This window comes from Dasypus novemcinctus, chromosome 9, assembly GCF_030445035.2.
Source record: "Dasypus novemcinctus isolate mDasNov1 chromosome 9, mDasNov1.1.hap2, whole genome shotgun sequence".
NCBI classification, from domain to species: Eukaryota; Metazoa; Chordata; class Mammalia; order Cingulata; family Dasypodidae; genus Dasypus; species Dasypus novemcinctus.
Window position 1 is genome coordinate 51,072,204 of NC_080681.1, and position 22,235 is coordinate 51,094,438.

Genomic DNA, 22,235 nt, shown 5'->3' on the forward strand with positions numbered 1-22,235 from the left:
ACATGTCACAAAATGCAGTAACAAAAAAAATCAAATAAAATGGAAAGAGAGACAAGAGAATGGGAAAAGCAATAGTTTTTAAAAATACATGGCAAAGGTGTCATTTATTTGTATGGATATTCAAATTCATATGTAAAACATAAAATTATAACAGAAAATTTACATCTAATAGGACATTTGAATAGTTTATAAGCCCAAGGAATATTAGATCTTGATACTAACCAAAGAACTAGTAATAAAGCAAACTTGAGTTTACATTTTGTGCCAAAGAATTTAGGGGGGAAAAATGGTAATTTGGTGTTAGATTGTGTGTTCTAGTGACACTGTAAGTTTGTATACTTTGGAAGGCAACATCATTGACAGCCTTAAAAATTTTATTTCTTTTGACCCAAGATTCCTATTCCAGGAAAATTATCCAAAGAATGAAAAAAAAAAAAAAAAGTCAAATGCACAAAGATACTCTCTATAATCTTATACTGACAGTTAAACTTGGAAAACTTGAAAACTTCACACTGTCCAAAGAAGAGCAATTTGGGTAATACCTCGCTAATGGATGGAGTACCATATACCAGTAAATTATAAAATCACAAGGATTATGAAGAAACATGAAAAAAATATTTATGTCTTGCTAGATGAAAAGTACAATTTAAAATTGAATGCATAAAACAAAGAATGGAACATATATAACTGTCACATGCCAGGTATTTATACACATGGGATTAAATTGTCAGATTGTCTCTGTGTTAAATTTTAGCTCTATTGTTACAGAACTATAGAAGTAATAGAAATTACTAAATTCTCCATGTTTATTATTTTAATTTTAAGTGTGACTCCCATTTTTCCTTTTGAAATTTATCTCTTTAGTTATCTTTTTGTGCCAAACCCTCGTACTTCCCCCGTCACCCTGCATCACATATTCAAAGAACTGACAGCAATATGCAAAAACAGAAATAGCATCTTAAAAGTTATGGAACACAGATTTTTCCTCTTCTAACCATTCAAAAATTTCTTAAACGTTAGTTGAATTAAAGATAGCTGTTTCATCTCTTTCACTTGTCTTGTCTGCAATTAAAGATAGCCGTCTCACCTCTTTCACTAGTCTCGCTACTTTGACTTAAACCTCAGGTGAAGCGCGGGTCTTAAGAGGAGGAGCTGGCGTCGCAAAAAAAAAAAAAAAAAAAGCCTCTGCTCAGCTTTACGGCACTGGCTCCGCCCCGTTAGGTGCGGGAAGTCTGAAGCTGGCAAATATGGCAGCTGCCTTCTCCTTTTACCGGCTTGTTTTCTCCCTGGCAGGTTTGCTCCTGTTGTCCTTCGGCGGCTTGATCGCTAGGCAGATCGAGGTAGGAGTCAGGTTCCTCTGAGCAGCAGGGCTCTGAGAGGACGGCTGTATTCTCTCTTAGCGCTCCAAACAGATGTCCGATCTAGATTAGTTGAGGGAAGCCTCTGAGCCAGGCTGGGCTGTGGGAAGAAAACCACTGGGGACCTGCACAGGACCGTGTCAGTCGGTTTCAACCTTTTAAAACGACGAGTTAAAAACAAAAATTCCTCCAAGAGAGTCGAGGGTCTGATCTTTTGCTCCTAATGTCTGTAGTTCTAGGAGGTGAAATATGGCCAAGGGGCAGGTGAAATGTCGGCCTAGGAGCGCAGCACTTCTTTTCCTACTTCTGAATCCCCTTTGATAGAATCGGAGAAGTGCGGTGTTTAATTTTCGGCTCTTCCTCACTCCCGTCACAAGTGTGTGTCCCCCCCCCCCCCCCCCCCGATTTTAAATATGTGGTCACAGGATCTTGTGGTGCTCTATGAAGATTTGATTATCCCCTGTACTCTGACGATTCTGCGGTCCAGTTCTACGATTAGCTCTCTAGCATGAGTTCCAGGCCTGCATATCCAGCTGGCTACGGTATCAGAACAGTCAGCAGACATTTGAAAATCCGTGTCCACAGTTTTATCTTCTATCAGATGCACCTTTTCTCCTGCATTTCCTAGCCCAGTAATAGTGCTTTTAGGCTAGAAATCTGAGAGTTTTAATTCAGTCGTCTCTTTAGCTCTGTTTTCTAAAAATGACTAAATTCTATGTCTGATTTTTAAAAATTTTTTTCACCTCTCCAGTTCCACTGGCTCAATCAGATCCTGATCATTTCTTGCCTACAATATTGTGGTACCTTTGTTTCCTCTAGGCTTCCAAACTTCCTCACTTTGATGCTAGGTTGATTTCATAAAATATAAACTTGACCACCTTATCCTTTTGATAGAATCCTTTTAGTGTTTCTCCTGAACATCATGATCTGGTCCTTGTTTTCCATATTGGAACCTCTGCTCCCCACCACTTCAGCACCTAGAACTTAGACCAGTGGACTCCAAACTTTTTTTTGTTGTTGAAGATTTATTTAATCCTCCCTCCCCCCCCCCCCCCATTGTTGCTCTTTGTGTCCATTTGCTATGTGTTCTTGTCTGCTTGCATTCTTGTCAGCGGTACCAAGAATCTGTGTCTCTTTTTTGCTGTGTCATCTTGTTGTGTCAGCTCTCTGTGTGTGCGGTACCACTCCTGGGCAGGCTGCGCTTTTTTTAGCGTGGGGCGGCTCCCTTTGAGGGGCACACTCCTTGAGTGTGGGGCTCCCCTACATGGGAAACACCCCTGTGTGGCATGGCACTCCTTGCACGCATCAGCAATGTACATGGGCCAACTCACCACATGGGTCAGGAGGCCCAGGGTTTGAACCCTGAACCTCCCATATGGTAGGCGGACACTGTCAGTTGAGCCATATCTGCTTCCCTCCAAACATTTTTGAACACAGAACATCAGTTAAAAAAAAGACATTGAGCATGCACTCTCTGTGTGTTATAAATTACTTTTAACTTATATATTTGATATTATGAAAGCATATTTTAGATAAGTAAATATGAATAGAAGTTGTGTTCTTTGTTCATTCTAGTAGACTTTCTTACTTCCTTTTGCATACCATTTTATAGATACATTATTGCTATGCTTTTTTACATTTCTAAGTTTTATACCTCCTGTTTCCTACATTCATTAACAAAAGCATGAACTCTGTAGAACCTTTTCCTATCCCCACTTTTGCTTTACTGTTGTATTTTGTATACTTATCTGGTATAGTACTCAACACATGCATGCTTTATACTTTTATTCTTCCATCATCTTTTACTTAGATCTTTTGCGTAGCTCTCCAACTGGTCTGCCTCAACTCATTCTTCCTTCCAATCTTTTCTCCAAGCTGCAGCTAGAGTAAACTTTTCAAAATGCAAATCTGTTTATGTCATCTGATGCACCTGTAAGGATAAAGAATAAAATTTTCATTATGACTGACAAAGGCCCTGCATACTTTAGCCCTACATACACCTCCAGTTCTCTCTTTCAGACTTCTAGCTATGCTAACCTTTCAGTTTCTAAAAACCTTTAAGTACCCTCCTGCTGTTAGGGCCCATGCTTCCTCTGCCTAGAATTATCTTCCTTCTCTTTTTTTAGATATTAATCCAAATGTTAACTTCTTTAGGGAAACCTCCCCTGAGCTCCTCAGACCAGATTAGGTTCCCCTATTATACTCTTTCATCATACTATGTAACTTTCTTCATAGAATTTAGTATGCTGTTAAGTACTTAGCAAGTGTTTATCCAATTGAAGGCAAGTACTATGGCCATTTTTGTCCATCATGTTCTGATCAGGTAGGTCAATGGAACCCATTGAATGTGATGAATGAGTGAATGTTACATTGTAGTGTAGTGTGTTTGCATGCTTATCTCCTTTATAGGATTGTGGGATTCTTGAGGGAAAGCAACATGCTTTTTAGTGATATTTTAATCACCATACTTAATATGGTACTGGGTACATAACAGGTACTCCATTAACTATATGTTAAAATGAATGAGTGGCTTTGCAGTGACTGTATTGTCTAAACAATCACAAAATATTATATCTTAATGATATAAGAATTTGGAACTAGAAGATACATTACAGATTATCTAGGTCAATTCTTACTTTCTACATGAGGAAAGTCAAGTTGAAAGAACTAAATGACTTACCCCAACATCACACCCAGCTGGAGGATAGGACCAAGGCTAAAACCCAGGTCTTTTAATTCGCAAATCAATGCTCTATTAATGATAACATAATTTTCTTTAGCACCTAGGCAGCTTGTACACACACTTTAGTGGACATTTAAAATTTTCATTCTTGTTAGCTGAATAGTATAAAAGCTAACATTTGTTATGCAGTGACTGTGTATGTGTCATTATTTCTACCTTCTGTGAGTCAGGTCGTATTTTTATCTTTTTATTGAAGGGGAAATGGAGTCAGAAGCTGATGTAATCTTCCTAAGTTTAAACAGCTAGTAAGTAATAGAGTTCAGATTTAACCCCAGAAAGTCTGACTATTCTAGTAATTAATACTATCTGAGAGCAGATCTGAGGTCGTATGGTTTATATCCACTATTATTTTAATATATAATTAAAATCATATTTTTTAGGTATCAGGATGGCAGTGAATGCTAAGGTTTTTAATGTCTCAAGATGGCAAGTATTTAGAATTACTTTAACAAATTAGTGAAATGGTACATGGCAATATGTTAGAAAGGATGTGCTCAGTCAAATATAGTGGTGCATTCAAATACGGTAATTGAAAGCATCCAGCACATAGCAGGATTGAATGTTGAATGAAATTTCAATGGAAAGGATATTAATTTTTATGTGAATCAAGACATGAAATAAATCATTCATTTTGAAGACTAACTGGAAAATTAGAATCACATGTGGAAGACCTGAATGTGTTTGAGATAAAATGTTTAAAAACAAACTACTCATCCCCATAATTCTGTCAACAAACATAAAACTCATCAATCTTTATGAAATTTTCAACACTTATGTCTGATCCTTAATGTTTAATATGGAGACCAACATCGAAGAGTGAGTTAGAAAAATTGCAGAGATTTTAGTGTATCAACGATGGTTATTAAATAGTTAAAGGATAAAAGAAGAATACCCATGGAAGCAGATGTGGCTTAAGCATTTGAGCACCTGCCTCCCACATGGGAGATCCAGGATTCAGTTCCAGTGTCTCCTAAAAATCCCCAAAACAAGCAACAAGCAAACAAATGAAAAAACCAACTCAAGGGAGCTGATGTGGCTCAGGGTTGAGTGCTGGCCTGTCACATACGAGGTCCTGCGTTCAATCCTGGTCCTGGCACCTCAAAAAAAAAAAAAAAAAAAAAAAAAAATAGACTATCCATGAGAATCTATGAGAAATTAGAAAGAGGTATGATAATTTTTTTTTTTTTTGGCTAAGGAGGTAGAAAGATTATGTTACCTTTTGTATTAGTCAGCCAAAGGGGTGCTGATGCAAAATACCAGAAATGGGTTGGTTTTTGTAAAGGGTATTTATTTGGGGTAGGAGCTTACAGATACCAGGCCATAAAGCGTAAGTTATTTCCCTTATCAAAGTCTATTTCCGCATGTTGGAGCAAGGTGACTGTCAACATCTGATAGGGTTCAGGCTTCCTGGGTTCCTCTATTCCCAGGTCTTCTTCTCTCTGGGCTTTGGGTTCCTCTCTTCCCAGGGTTCCAGCTTCAGCATCAAACTCCAAAAATAAAACTCCAACATTAAGTACCCTCAACTCTGTCATTTGCCATGCCTTTTATCTGTAAGTCCCTACCCTTTGGTGCCATACTGGCACAAGAGGTTTACCTGATTACTTAATCAAGGAAACCTCTGAGTCTAATATAATCTAATATGCCCAGAGGAAAAGATCAGTTTATAAACAGAATCCATTATTTCTTTTTGGACTTCATCAATAATATCAAACTGCTATACCTTCCGTCATCATATTTAGGAGGATAAAAACTATCTGTAGTATATTACTTAAAGTGAAATATTAATCTTTGAGAAAGTGCTGGCATAAACATATTATCTTACAGTCTCATTGCAGAGTGACAACTTTAATAGAAGGATTATCAGAGTATAACCTAAAAGGAGTTTTTGAAACTTAAAACTCTATAAAACAGCCTTTATGTAATAATATCTTCTGACCTTATTCTGACCCCCTCATCCAAGTATTTTCAGTTTTCCAGAACAGACTCTTGTCCACTACCAGTAAGCACATTTGCACCATGTATCATTCAATAAAATAAGAAAATCTACCATGTGTCAAGTTAATGTGGGATAAATCAGAGAATGAAACAGATAAAAACCCCTTTTCTTCTAGCACTTAAATCCTATTGGGGAAAAATGGACAATAATGCATATAATAAAATAAGTTAAAGATATGTAATATAAGAAGATAGATATAATGGAAAAAATCATGGTAAGGAAAATAGTGGGGTAAGGTTGCATTTTAAATAACAGTCTTGTTAAAAATGTTGAACAAATCTTGTGTTCTCTATTGGGATAAACTTCTACTTTCTTAGTAGTACTCAGGTATGGAAAATATTAAGATATGAATTGTATAATACAGCTTTCATTTTTATAATTCTTAATTTTCCAAACAAGTTCTTGCACACGCATCTTTATAGGTCTTTCAATATAGTTGTAGGGTTGAGTGACTGGGTGTTGCTGCAGGGCCGAGGTTGCTGAGTGATGGTTTTGTGAAGTTTCTGTGGTTCCTACCATCCCCGGGCAGTTAGTTACTGGCAGCAGTGGTAGCCCCAGCTCCTGCTCCCATGCTGCAGATATTTTAGGGGCTTGTCCCTGAGGGAGCACAGACAGAGGGTGGAACATGCTAGGCCACTCATTGCAAGGATGTAACTTGACCAAAGACCTCATTTATTCACTTAACAGGTTATGACTATCCAAGGTATGATAATCACATGACAGTGCTCATTGCTCCAGATGTCATTTGATTCTTCAGAACAATCAGTTTAAAGGAAAAAAATCCATATGTCTAGATCCATTTCTTTATTGAATGGTTTGGTGCATTTCCTTGACTCAGATTCATACCAAAGCTGTCCTTCTCAACCAAAGCAAGAAAGGATCCTACATAAGTCAATCCCAGAATGCCATTTCTATATCACCAACAGGTGAAGGAAACCTCATGAATTTCAATCATAGAGATTTGGAGAGCATCACTGATGTCTGCTCCAATGAGGTCCTCCCTGAAGTTGAGCTGGTGAGTCTCCTAGAAGAATAGCTACCCCAGTATAAGCTAAGAGTGGACTCTCTCTTTCTATATGAAAAGCAAGACTAGACTCAGTCCTTACAGCAGCACCAAAATGTAGTCCATGCTGAAGAGACTTTCTGTGACATGAGCACAGACAGGGTAGAGAAGATGACCAAAACTTATGATGACATTGACATGGTTACACATTTTCTGACTGAGAGGGATCACAATCTGGAGCTAGTGAATCAAATTGGACAAGCTTGCTTAAAGCAGAACCATGTCTTGTCTGAACAGAATGAAGCCCTGAAGGACCAATTAAGAGAAGCCTTTGATCAGCTGCAGCATGAGCTATCTAAGAAAGATGAGTTACTTTGAATTGTCTCCATTGCTTCTGAAGAGAGTGTAACTGATTGCAGCTTTTGTACAGCTCTCTGGTTCAATGAGTCCTTTAGCTTATCTCAAAGAACTGGAAGAAGAAAACATGACTTTTCAATCCAAGGTTTGTCACATTAAGATGGAAACTATTACCTATGAAGAGAAGGAACAACAACTTGTCAATGACTGTGTTAAAGAGCTTCGTGAAACAAATGCTCAGATGTCAAGAATTACTGAAGAATTGTCAGGGAAGAGTAATGAACTGATTTGATACCAAGAAGAATATCCTCTCTCCTGTCTCAGATTGTAGATCTTCAGCACAAACTTAAAGAACATGTGACTGAAACGGAAGGACTGAGGCTTTACCTACAAGCTTTCAAGGATGTTCAAAGACAACTAATAATGGAATTACACGAGTTGCAGGACAGGACTATGGTGTGTTACATGAATCCCAGGAAAAAATAAAGGCATTTCATAATAGATCTAGCTCTTCTGCTCATCTCTACTTCTCTCAGTCATTTGGGGCTTTTACTGGGAATTTCTAGCAGCTGAGATTAAAGGAACCATGCATAAAAAGGTAAATTTGGATGAGGAATCTTTTTAAGCAAAAAGCCCAACTGAAATGGATATTTGATTCAGTCAAGGTTGCCAATGATTCACAGAGCCACTATGTCCCTTTCCCAGCTCTGCTACCCATTCCAGGCTCTAATCTCCTGAGTGTCATCATGATAGTAAAGCTTTGTGAGTCTGGTTTACAGCAAGCAGAAGATGAAATACTCCTGAGCCAGGGGAGCAAGTTGTAAAATGTTCCATGGAACTCTCAGAAGATGGGTCAACCAGTACCCTCTGGAGATAGCGATTTGGCTGCATCACTGTCATGCCTTAGTTTGAATTGACAAAACTAAGTGAGAAGCTCTTCTTTGCTGAAGAATGGGAGCAGAAGATCCAGGTACTGACTGACCAGAAAGAAGGGGTTGGTGGCTGTGGCACCCCCCACAGAGAACCTTGCCTCTCTCTGCACCAACCAGTCAGAGACCACAGAGTGCCAGTTGCCTTCGAGGTTTTATGCCAGAAAAATTGCAAATTGTCAAGTTCCTTGAAGGATTACAAACTGCACTATTGGCAGCATCTTGCTCAACCAGATTTGGGAACCATCTTTGATCCACAACCAGCTGTCATCACTAAAGGCTTTACGCAGTTGCCCAAGGATACCATCTCTTGCCTTTCAGATTTAGAAGAGGATGAAGAAGAGAATATCACTTTTCAGGTTGAGCAGACTCTTCAAGTAGAACAGAAACTTTCAATATCCAAGTCAGTAATAGGGACCTTCCAACTACCCATTACTTCAGCAGGTGGACCAGTTATAGTTGCAGCCTTAAACCCAGAAAAGTGTCTGTCATGCACAAACTTGACATTCACTTTCAGCACTTGTACTATATTGCATCCCTCTGAAATCACTCAGGTCACCCCCAGCCTGGGTTCCCTTCATTATCCTGTGGAAGTAGTAGTGGTAACAGTGCATCAGCTGCAGCTGTGAATTCTCCTGCTATGTCCTATAGGCTCAGCACTGGTGAATGATGAGATTCTACTATAACCTTCAGTAGCATTGCGAGCTTGGCCAAACTTGTACAAGAGTGAGATATCTCTGCTAAAATATACAACAACCCCATTTCAGAGAACTCCCTCCTCTAGCCTCTGTCCAAAGCCCTGGTTACTCCTTTCACTCCATCAAATTCTCCATCTTACCTTGCCCTTCTCCTTTGCCTTTTGAGCCTTGAGCACATATCTGAACATTTTTTGGCCTCCCAACCAGGTGAAACATTCCCCCAGGAGATGTATGGGTTGAGACCTTCGAGGAACCTTCCTGATGTTGACCAGTTGAAGATGAACTTAGTGGAAAAGCTGAAGAGACTAGGGATAGCCAGAGTGGTCAAGACACTTGATGCCCAGGAAAATGGAGCAAGCCAAGAGCAGAAATTAGTTTTCAAAGACCAGATTCTATTATTGATTTAATATCAGGTAGCAGTTTATTAGCTGGGCTGAGAAAGAGACAGAATCTTCTAGTCATGATGGGTAACTTTGGACTTCTAGTTTGTACATTGTCACCCAGAATGGGTGTCCTGAAGGAGGACCAAGGCTCAGCAATAATTGACCTCATGTACAAATTAGCACATAAAGGATAGACACTTACTGATACATGTGGCCTGTTCCAACTTGATAGACAAGGAATGTTGTGAGTGGGTTATGAATGTGGACAAGGGAAAGTGGAGGGATGGAAAAAGAATTGGGATGAAGCCCCAACGGACAGGTCTGGTAAACTGAAAATATAAGTGAAAGGGCATGAGTGTTTGGAGACAGAAAATAAGTGAATAGAAAATAAATTCAGTAATATTGAAACATAGCAGAAATACTGAACTTGCTAGCACATTTACTTTTGGAAGACATAACCAAGGGAGAACCCAGTTCTCCTATGTTACTAAGACAGGAAGAGAAAAAGAGCAGCTTTGACTCTTCCTTAAAGAAAGCTATTCTGAAGGGTTGATTGGGTGAGCTCAGTTTGTCATTAAGATAATAGTGAGATAGCTTATGTTTCCCCTGTTAATGTCTGATTAAACTACCATTTATCAAATGGTTTGTTCACAGCATTAGCGAAACAAGGTATTTTACTTTTTCCATAAGATTGGAAGTACAGACTCCCTTTTTCCTTTGTTTTCAGGACTTTGAGGCACTGGGAGCACAAACACCACCAAAATTCCGATTGTGGCATTTAATAAAGACATCTGTCTACATTTTTAAAAATTTGTATTTTTGTACAACACGCCAAACAAACAAACATGGGGGGGATGGTGGAAGTGGGATGGATTTACTTTAAGAGGGAAGATATGGGTAATTTGAAGCCAAGAAAATATGTTTACAGAATACTTTTCCTGGTTAAGTGCAATGGCCAAGGAATGTGAACATACTTGCATGTTTCTCAAATTTCCTTGGAGGTTAGGAGTTAAACCAAAAGTACAATCAATAGGAATTAGGGGGAGACGGACTTTGGCCCAGTGGTTAGGGCGTCCGTCTACCACATGGGAGGCCCGCGGTTCAAGCCCCGGGCCTCCTTGACCCGTGTGGAGCTGGCCCATGCGCGGTGGTGATGCGCGCAGGGAGTGCCGTGCCACGCAGGGGTGTCCCCCGCGTGGGGGAGCCCCACGCGCAAGGAGTGCACCCATAGGGAGAGCCGCCCAGCGCGAAGGAGGGAGCAGCCTGCCGAGGAATGGCGCCGCCCACACTTCCCGTGCCGCTGACGACAACAGAAGCGGACAAAGAAACAAGACGCAGCAGGAAGACACAGAGAACAGACAACCGGGGGAGGGGAATTAAATAAATAAATAAATAAATCTTTAAAAAAAAATAGGAATTAGGGAGTGCTATATATTTATGTATGTAAACGTTTTTGTAAGGAAAAATGGTTGCGTCTAAACTTTTTCCAAAGTGTACTATGCATATTTTTAATTTTAAAGATGACATGTATTTGCACAAAAATTTGCAGGCACATTAAATTATTATAAACTGACATAAAATCCAGTGCTTGCTTTGGAATTGATTGTGTACTTTTTAATGTAAAATAAAAATATGAAAAAAAAATAGATGTAGGGTTGGCATTGCTTTAATTTTCCATATTTAGGGAGCTGAGTCTCAAAGAGGGAAAGTATCTTGTCCAAGGCTACTCTGTTTAATCAGTGTCCAAGCCAGAACTGAGTCTGAATCTCTAGACTTCCAGTTCAGGACCTTTCCCCCTATCATACCTTAATCTATAACCTCTTTTGATTTTTCATTTTGTTCTTGATAAGGCCAATACTCGGATCTCTATAAACTTTCATAATGATGAATTATTATTATTATAACAACTGTAAACATTTCATAAATCTTAACTCTCCTTTATTAGTCTTTGTCCTGGGAAATTATGGTTCTTCTAATCTTTTTATTATTATTTCACTGTTAGGAACAAGCAGAACAGTTCTTCAGAAGTGGCCATACAAATAACTGGGCCGTTTTGGTAAGTATATTCTATAAATGTATACCTTATTGTTCATCTTAGATATGTGTTAGAGAAATTTCATGATTCAAATTTTTGAAAGTAAAATTTTATTTCTTATATCTTACGGCAAATTCCTTATTTTGATTTTGGCCATCTTTTAAGTTGACAGCATGTACTACTAATAATATTCTAATAATCTTTACCCTCAATATATCTGTCAAGTGGTTTTCTGTAAAGAAGTATAAGTACACCTTAGGGTGCCACTTTTTAAAGGAAGCATTTTATTAAATGTTGAAGCATTTTATTAAATGTTGAATCCTTTTATTTTAATGCTAGAAACTAGTAATTGTAATTCTTCTGTATAATATCAGTTTGTAGGTACTCTCTACGTAGGCTGCTTTATATTTTCTTAAATTGTTTACAAAAACAGTAAATGACCTCTCTAGAAAATTTGAATTATAGAGTAAGGTTTAAAAGAAGTCAGGGTTAATTTTAAGTGAATTTCACCTCAATTAAAAAAAAAAGAAGACAGAAAAATGTCATTAAGCCCCACCTTCCAGAGTCAACACTTTGGTGAACCTCCATTACCCCTTTCTCTCTTCATATATATATATACACACACAAAGGATATATAGATATATGATGTTATATAAGTAGTATCATATTAAACCTGCTATTTTACAACCCCTTAGCAGTATATATTTTCTATTTTTACCCCTTGGTATTAGATCTTGGGGATCTTTCCCTACCAGTACATATGGAGAGACATAATCTTTTCCAAAGTCTCTCTTGTCTTCTATTTTACAAATGCATCATAACCCCCAGTTCATGGGCGTTTAGGTTCTTAAGTTTTCATTATTTTAAAAAGAACTGTGCTGATCATCCTTGTATATACATATTTGAGAACTTAATTGATTTTCTTTTTAGAATAAATTCTTAGGCATCAGAATGTGAAATTATAGAGCATAATTGCTCTCCTGAAAGCCTGTACCTCTTTTTCTAAACCTAAGTCTCCTGTGTTTACCAATTAATTAAGTTTTAATACAATTTATTAATTTTTATTTTTTTTATAACTGCTGCTGGGCAACAAATTATGTTTTGTTTTAATTTGTTTTGCTTAGGTTATTAGGGAGGTTTCCTTATTGGCCCATTTTTTTCTTCTGCCTTTTTTGTGTGCATGTGTGTATTGCCATTTTTAGTTTATCTAGATTCATAAATTCATGTTTTTAATTCCCCAAACTAGAATACATGTTTTCAGTTTTGTTTTCCCTATGCTTGGAAAATATTTGAATAATTGTTTCACTACTATGTTTTTATTTAATGATACATACATCATTAGAAAATATAATAAAATTGACAGTGAAAAAATGTATTAAAGGATTGGCTGGAAGGAAGGACAAGGAATTAAACCTTAATTTCCTGCCTAATAAATTACTGGTGAAAATGAAGGCAGTTTCTTACATTCGTACTTACTAAATAATATAATAGATTTGAATAGCCTTTTGTGTATAGTAAATTGCACTAAAATACTGGTTTTTATTATGACTAATTCATATATAAAATGTTTTATAGTATTTCTACTTCTAGTTAGGAAGCCTGTAGATTCTTTGCTATTGATGGGCAGTGATTTTGTTTCTAGTTTTTTGTTCTTGATTTTTTGCCAATATGTGTAATGTTATAGTGAAAATCCTTGTATACATACTTTTTTAAACCTTTATGCACTAAATCAAGTGATATGTACATTTTCAAACTTGATGTATTTTGCAAACTATCTTCCTAGTTACCATCAAGAATATGTGACTACTCATTTCCCTATACCTTTTCCAATGCTGTGCATTGGCAGACCTTTTGATATTAACACTTTTGAATCCAATTTTTGAGCTGAAGTTGGTATCTTTAAGAGTTTCACTGTCCATTTTTAATAATTTTTAATATGAAATGCTTGTTCTTATCCTTTGCCCATTTTTCAAAATTGAGTTTTTCATCTTTTCCTTAATGAATTGTAGTTAAGGAAATTAGCCCTTGTAATATTATTTTGGGTTTTTAATTTGAGTTAGGATTTTATGATATTTTTTACTTATGGAGTTTTAATATTTTTATGTAATGAAAGTTTCAGTCTTTTCCTTACTGGCTTGCAGGTTGAGAGTTCACTTTTAAGAAAAAAAATCCTGTAGTTCATTTCTGTTTGGCAGCGGCAAGAGCATTTATACTATTCTCAAAATTGTCATTACCTACTGTCAGTACAGACATGTGGTGCTTGGTGGATACCCTCTTCATTTATGCCCCTTAAAATGGATCCACAAGAAGCCAACTTTTGAAGCAAGGTCTTAGATCTTTGATATCGTTTTCAGGAATCAGAGTGGTTTTTTTTAGTGTAAAAGTTGGTTGAAATTTTTTCTTTTTTTTTCAGTTCAGTTCAATAGCTTCTTTATTATAACAGTTCTTGTTTTGTATGTCATGTTTTAGTCTGTGTCTTATGTTTCTTACAACTAAAATTAGGAAGCAATTTAGAGTGAAAGGAGTATTATATAGCTCAAGGTAGATAATTTTCTATTCTGTGAAGAGATTATGGGCATTATCTTTTATTCTAAAGAACTTAAATATTTTAGAAATGGGTGCATTATCAAGTCATATAAATTGAGAGTAAATTGGTTCAAAATTTGATTAAATTATTCAAAGTTTTTTTTTCTCTTAAGCTTAATGATCTTTATTATTTAATACCAAGTTATAAAGGCCTTCTCTCTACAAGATTGATTTTATTGACAATCAAGTTCTTAGTTTTTATAAGTGTGAATTTTGTTATATTCTTTCTTTAGGCATCTCATTATATTATTAAAGAAATACTGTATTTCCATGACTTATTTTGATTCACAAAAATAATATACTTTAATACTTCAGGTGTGCACATCCCGATTCTGGTTTAATTATCGACATGTTGCAAATACACTTTCTGTTTATAGAAGTGTCAAGAGGCTAGGTATTCCTGACAGGTAAGAAACCTTATTAATTTTTACCTCAGAACCTCAGTGAAAATCACCCTTATTTGTGATTTATTGTTGTTTTTAGACCATACCAGGTGTATAAAGTAGATGCTACTTAAAACCATAAAGGCAAATTATATAAAAGAACAATTAGATACTAAGGTAAAAATTTTGATGAATTATAATTGTTTAGTGTCATTCATTTAATTATTAAATGCCTTAGCCAGGGCTTTTAATTGCAAGCAACAAAAGGCAATTCTAACTAATGCAAGCAGGAAAGGAATTTATTGAAAGCATATTGATTAGTTCACTAAGTTGTTAGGAAAGCTTTAGCCTTTAGTCAGGAACAAGAGAGGCTATGCAGCAGAAAAGACACAGCTAAAAATCACAGCATAGAACTAGTCCAGCGACAGTAATGCAGCTGTCGTTGCTGAACACTAGACTCACTATATGCCACTATATGACTGCTACTCTTGCTTTTGGAAACATGGAAAAATATTGCTACTGCTGCCTGCTGCCAAAATTCAACCTTTACCCTCCAGGCTTTTTATTGTCTCTAGCATTTAATTCAGAGCCTGTATTAGTCAGTCAAAGGGGTGCTGATGCAAAATACAAGAACTCTGTTGGCTTTCATAAAGGGTATTTATTTGGTGTAGAACCTTACAGTCACAAGACCATAAAGTGTAAGTTACTTTCCTCACCAAAGTCTGTTGCTGTGTGTCAGAGCAGACGGCTGCCGACGTTTGTGAGGGTTCAGCCATCCTTGTCTTCTTAAGGCTCGATGGTCCCAGTTTCTTTCAATATCAGCTGTAGGCTGGGATGAGTCTCATCTGTCTCCTGGGGCTCATTCCTCTCTGGGTTCAGCTGCTCTGCTCTCTCCACAAGACCAACTGTAAACTATCAGGCAAATGGCTGTCTCTCTTCTTAGGGCCTCTGCTATGTCTAATGGAGCCTTCTCTCCTTCCTCACATATCTGCTTCTCTGTGAGGCTTCTTCCCGGGCTCCAGGATCAAAACTCCTACTACTCTCAGTGAGTCCCTGCCCACCAAGGGAGCAGGACTCAGTTCTACTGACATGGGCCAAAGCCTTCATCAAAATTTAATCGAGTAGAAGTGAGACTTCTGAATCCAGTAGAATCTAATATGCCAGACCAGTTTACAAATGTAATCCAGTATCTACTTTTGGAATTCATAAACAATTATCAAACTGCTATAGAGCCCATGGTGGGAATATCATATTGGCAGAGCCTGGGTCAAGTGCTCATGTCCATTCTTCAAGGGCAGCTGGAAGAATGAGTATATGGCATTGTTAGCTTCTCTATAAGGAGGTGGGTTCTGCTTTCTCTAAAGACTCACATATTGGGAAATTTCCTAATTACAGAGAGGGAGTTCAGATGCCAGGCAGCATCCTCACACCTCCACCCCCAGATATGCATTCTTTATATCTGGCTTGTCAGTTATGGTAGATTTGTTTCTGCTCCTACCAGAGCAGTTCCAGAAAAAAACTGCAGTCATTTCAGTTATTTAGGTTTGATTTATTTAGTTCCATATCCCCTCTACCTGTGAGATAGTATGGAAAGACCTTTGGGGTCAAACAGATCTGCATTCAAAATCTGGCTTTAGTAGTCATTTTGGTTGTCACCTAACCACACTAAGCCTGTTTTCTAATCTGTTGCATGGTAATAATGGTATTTTCTTTGCAGGATTTAAAGAAATAGTTATGTATAAAGTACTGCAGGAGCAGAAAGGAAGCAGTAAATGATTCAGGAAGCAAAGTTATGTTACATTCTGTGTAAAGAGATAATTTTAGCCTGAGATGTTGATAAAGCTATAATTTAATTCCATCTTTCATCTGGACATTTAAAAAACTAGATAATATAATACCATTAAAAATACATTAAGTGAAATCTGAGAAAGTATTATTTGTTACATCAAATATATGGGTATAATTCTTGCAATCAGCCAATTATTATAATTTGTCAATTGGGTTGCCCTCAAAGAGGTCTATGTAGTTAGTCCTTTGGCTTTTTTTTTTTTTGAGGTACCAGCGACCAGGGATTGAACCTGGGACCTTGTATGTGGGAAGCTGGTGTTTAACCACTGAGCGACACTGACTTTCCTGAGTTGGTTTTTTCGTTTGTTTTGCTTGTTGTTTGTTTTTGTTTTCTCAGGAGGCTTGGGGAACTGAACCTCGGACCTCCCATGTGGGAGGGGGGGGCAAAACTGCTTGTGCCACATTCATTCCCGTCTTTGGGTTTTTAACTGCTATTACTTCTATACCCTGTGTAGTCCTCTAGGGAATCCCTGTGCATGGTTTGGTGGTCCTTTTCATGTTGGTAAATGAATCTTTGTTCTTTGAGTCTTTAGGATGCTCTTAAACAGTTTAAATAAAATTTAGAGGGACTTTTTAGAAATAGAATGTTGTAATAGGATGTTTTTGTATATTATATTAAATAAGTTTGTTCCTAGGTTTCTGAAGAATTTACTTAAAAGCTTATTTATTTTTCCTGTCTACATCTCTGTTTATGAACCTTTATTGGGTAGTGAGTTGGAGATTTAAACAATTTGTGATTTAAACAATTTATTTTACACATAGAAATCAATAAAAAATAATTTCTTTAGCTTTTAGCCTATTATGGCAAACATTCCTCTTTTTGGTGACTTGTACCATTTTACTCCTACCTGGAATTGAGTGTAAAGATACAATTATAGGTGAATTTTTAATTAGTATTAAACAACAATATGAAAATTTTAAATCATTAGGAACATTTTTCAGTTTTAAAGCTTGAGTTTCAAGGTGCAGGTTGAATTTATTTTATACATTATAGAACATTTTCAAGTTAAAACAATATTATCATAACCTCTGTCATGATTCCAGAAATGTATCCTGAGAGAAATGGTTGGTCAAAGCATTTAATAAAAATGATGACTATAGTTCTATTTTGGTTTATTTGTTTAATGGAGCATTTTACCTTTGTCTTGAAGTGCATACTATTTGCATTTAGTTTCACTTACATTTCAATAAGAAATTAATTCATGTCACAAGTCATTCACTAAAATACATGACACAGATGATTGTTTATTTGTTTAGAAGTTCACACCTACTTAAAATTCCATATCCTGTTTAAAATGTCACATTAGTTAAATCACTTGTTCTAATTTCTCTCTCATCTGCTCTCTGTCTTTCACGAACTTCAGCCATACTAAGCTATTCTCTCTGCCTGGCATGGTTTTCTGTACTTTACTTTAGCTCACCGCTGCCCAAACTTGTCTGTAATTCTGCACCATTGGCGGCACATGTTAAAAATATGAATTTCCCAGCTCTATCTCTGGAGATTCTAATAAATTAAATCTGAAATAAGGCCAAGACATATGCAGTTATGATGCATAACCAAGTTTGGGAAAAACAACCCTAACTTCTACCTGAACTTCCAAATTCTCTTTACTCAAATACTCCTTCAAAAAACCATTTCCTGGCCTCCTTATTTGCTCTCATAGCATCCTGTGTATACTTTTATTATAATTATTGTATGCCTTCCTCATTAGATTTTAACTCCTTAAAGGTAACAGGGATTGAGTGTTATTTCACTTTGTACCTCCAGCATCTAGTGCAGTGCTTGGCACATAGCAGGTGTTGTTGGATACATAAATTAAAATGTGACTTGGAAACATTTTATCAGTTGCTCAAACAAAACAATCAGAAGTTTGTACTTTAAAAAACATTTCTAACCCCTAAATTGTTAGTCTACTTTTAGCAAATGTTAATATGATGTTAAAGAGATTTTAATAAATAAGGTGAATTTTTTATACTATTTTATACAGAATTTTTTATACTATTTCAAAATATTGACTCAGGAGAAAGGGATTTTATTTTTCTGCGGGAAGGTGAAAAGATGTACTCTTCAGTCTCTCATGAGTACTCTCCAGCCTGATGGTGATTATTCTCATACCTCTGTTCCATGGAGAAGAGCTGTCTTGTACCATTGCTTCTGTAATCTGGCTTTAGATTCTGGAACATTTAGTTCAAAACAATTAATATTTGAGGGTAGAAAATTATACCCTCAAATATTAATTGTTTTGAACTGAATTCCACTTTAGCTCCTTCTAGTATTTGAGCCAAAATTACTCTTGAAAAGTTTTAAAAATAGCATATAAAGTATAGTATTGTCTTTCGTAAAGTCTATCACAGTCAGTTTTCCTTCCAGTGTTGGAACAGATTACCCTTCTCTTTGTGAGTATTTGGTGAAGTGCTTTACTGATAATTAGGGGTCATGTTATATGAAAAAAAAACCCCATGTCTTTAACAATAGAATTGTGATCCTCATGCTATGAGAGGCTCATGGGACTTGAGACTGATGGAGGGAATAAAGATTCATGCCTCTCATCTCATCTACTCTGGAAATGCTTATATTATTAGGACTGGAAATTGTTCTCTCTCTCTCTCTCTCTCTCTTTTTGTTGAGTGTATAGACTAAGTTACATTATGGAGGTAAAGGTGTATATGATTTTTCTTAAAATGTGATTTAGCTCTCCTATAAGTTGGTTGGATGTGAGTTTTTGTAATGATCCCTGTGTGATGAACTATAATTTCTATAATTAAATCAACAGCTTTTCTGAGTTCACCTAACACTATTTTTTCCTTACTCCATATTTCTATTATGTCACTGATGTGAGGTGAATATTCCTAAATTAAACTTTTATTTGTCACCTTCTCTTATTTAAAAACTTTTAGTATATACAGAATAAATCCATATCCCTTCTCCTGGTACTCAAGGCTTTTTGCAGTCTGGTTCCTAGTGTGACATTCTGATCATTTCATTTCTATCCCAATGCTCAGCCAAATTCCTTTTTGTTAGTCACTGTATTGGCCTTTGTCCCTTGCCTGACATTGGTCCTTCCAGATATAGTTCCTTCCTCCCTCCCTTCCAGTTTTCCTATGCCCAAATTCAATCCATATTTTATTTATATTTCTTATGGCACTTTCTTATATATAATGATCTTATTTTTTTGAAGGCTGGGTCTAATATTATGTTTGTATTCCTCATAGTACCTTCTTTGTTAGATTGTGCAGAGGTAAATGAATGAGTGAACAGTATGCCAAAGATCTGTAGACAAGTGTACCTTACTGGACTAGCCAGAAAAGAAATATTTAGGTATACTGTTTATTGGTATTCTCTTTTAATCTTGTTTCTCAAACCCCACTGAGCTAACAGTGCTTTGTAGTTGATTTTATAAACTTTTTCCTAACTCCTGCTTTAGGGATCCATGTGTGGGGTAATCTCAACAAGGCACTTCAGATTGATTTCTTTCTTTCAGTTTGAAGTCCATATAAGTCTTGCCTAAAACAAGTCAACTTCAACCTTACTTGTTCCCTACCTTCTTACCATTTAATTTCCCTCAGTATGTAATTTTTCCTTTTTATCCCTTGTCCAAAACTTTTAACTTTTCTCAGGTAATGAATATTAGAATTAAAAATGGGAGCTATTTGGACAGTTATGCTAATTTTGATTATTTTAAAAATAACTTTTTAAAAAATTGCTAATTGCCTGGTTTTGTTGTTTTTAAATCGCTTTTTAATATAACTTTTGATTGTTGCTTTTTATGCTGCTATAGATTAGGTCTTTGTACATAAGAGGACATATATAAAGTGGGGCATTAATAAGATATTTCAGCAACCTTCTTGTGTAATTCCGCATTAAAATAATATGGGAAAGGACATTGCCATTATTTTCATTTGTGTCTTTCTTTCCAATAAGGTCAGCCAAAATGGCCCCTATTTTTTACTCCCTCCCTCATCCTTCCTGCAATGTACATTCACTATCCATCAAAATCTAATATAATGTTAGGGATTTTATAATGAATTATTTCATTTATTCCTTGAGGTCTTTATGAGAAATTGTTTCCCCCATTTTACATATTAAAAATGGTTATTTAGGGTGGTTAAAAAACTTGCTTAAGGTCATATAACCATCAAATGATAGAACCAGAATTTTTAATTCAGATCTTCTGATTTTATGGCTACATAACTTCTATTATATCTCAATTATCACCATTCTAACAAATTGCAACAGTTAATATTTCTGTAACATTTACAATTAGAGAATTCTTTTAATATATATTATCTCATTTTATTCTTAAAACAGTCCCATAGAGATTGATATAATTATGCACACTGGTTATTTAAATATCTTATTAAATTCTAAAATGTATGTCTACAAGTCAAATGTAGTAACTGGAGTTGTCAAAGTGTAGTTCATATTACTTAAATAAATATAAGAAATGCTTCTTTGGTTTTACCCCAATTTTCATATTCTTTTCATTATTACCATTGCCCATTTGTGTTGTTTCATGTCTGTACTTCATCAACTTTGCAGCTATTTATTCCCTACCTTTAATCTCTTTCCTCCTGTAATTTGTCCTACACACAGCTGTTAGAATTATTTTTCCCATACACTGTTTTTATCTTTTTACTTCCACGATGAAGATCCTTCATAGACTCCTTGTTCTCTCTCTGACAGATATAAAATTTTCAAGTAGCCTTCAGTTTTTACTAACTGCTTTGCTATTCCAATTGATTTTGTTCATTTGTTGATCTGTTGTCATATATACTACATTATTTGGTCACTCCCACTTCTATTTTTGATCATTTATTTCACCTGGAACACAGAGAATGTCCTTTGTGTTCTCCTTGCCTACTGTATTAGTTTGTTAGAGGCTGTCTATGCAAAAATACCAGATATGTGTTGGCTTTTATAATGGGAATTTTATTTGGGGTGAATACTTTCAGTTTCAAGGCCAAGAAATGTCCAGATCAAGGCATCAGCAAAGGTGCTTTTCTCACCAAAATCAGCTATTGGTGATCCTGTAGTCTTGCCAGGTGGTGAGGCAAGACTCACCTCCTGACCCATGGTGATGGGTGATGCTTTCTGCTGTGGCTGGCTTCCATCAATCCTTGATCCTTAGCTCCTCTGACACAAGGCAGTGAACATGGTGATCTCTCTTGGCCTTGCCATTCTCTTGCAGGTTCTGTTGAATTTCACCTTCTTGCTTCCTGTGACTTTATCACTGTATCTGAATTTCACTCACTTATAGACCACTCCAGTAATAGGATTAAGACCCATCCTGTTTGAGGTGGGCCACAACCTAACTGCAGTAACCTCATCATAAAGTCCTAATTACAATAGGTTCATACCTACAGGAGTGGGTTAAGTTTAGGAACGTGTTTTTTTCTGGGGCACATACAGCTCCAAACTACCACATACCCCATCCCTTAGGCATTCTTAATAATTCAGATTTTATTGTAATTAAAAGAGTTTGTGAAGATTTTCAGTTCTTTTAATGTGAAAACACTTAAAATATATTTTTTTAAAGATTTAAAAAATCTTGTCTGCTCTCTATCCATTTGCTGTGTGTTCTTCTGTGTCCGCTTGTGTCAGTGGCACCCAGAATCTGTGTCTTGTTTTGTTGTGTCATATTGCTGCATCAGTTCTCCGTGTGTGCGGTGCCATTCCTGGGCAGGCTGCACTTTTTTTGCGCTGGGCGGCTCCCCTTACGGGGCACGCTCCTTGTGCATGGGGCTCCCCTAAGTGGGGGACACCCCTGTGTGGCACAGCACTCCTTGCATGCATCAGCACTGTGTGTGAACCAGCTCATCACATGGGTCACGAGACCCTGGGTTTGAACCTTGGACTTCCCATGTGGTAGGCGGACGCCCTATCCTTTGGGTCAAATCTGCTTCCCAACACTTAAA

At 36.6% G+C, this 22,235-nt stretch overlaps 1 protein-coding gene and 1 pseudogene across 1 annotated transcript in view; both read left to right on the top strand.

The window, feature by feature from the left end:
* The first annotated feature begins 1,197 nt into the window (after window positions 1-1,197).
* The window catches only part of PIGK (phosphatidylinositol glycan anchor biosynthesis class K), a 145,264-nt gene continuing 124,226 nt past the window's right edge, over window positions 1,198-22,235 (top strand). The window contains exons 1-3 of the mRNA XM_058303341.2: window positions 1,198-1,340; window positions 11,470-11,523; window positions 14,404-14,495. Of these exons, the coding sequence (XP_058159324.1) occupies window positions 1,248-1,340; window positions 11,470-11,523; window positions 14,404-14,495 (239 nt within the window). The 5' untranslated portion in view covers window positions 1,198-1,247. The remainder of the gene's footprint in view (window positions 1,341-11,469; window positions 11,524-14,403; window positions 14,496-22,235) is intronic.
* LOC105747541 (trafficking kinesin-binding protein 2 pseudogene) lies at window positions 6,817-9,742 on the top strand (annotated as a pseudogene).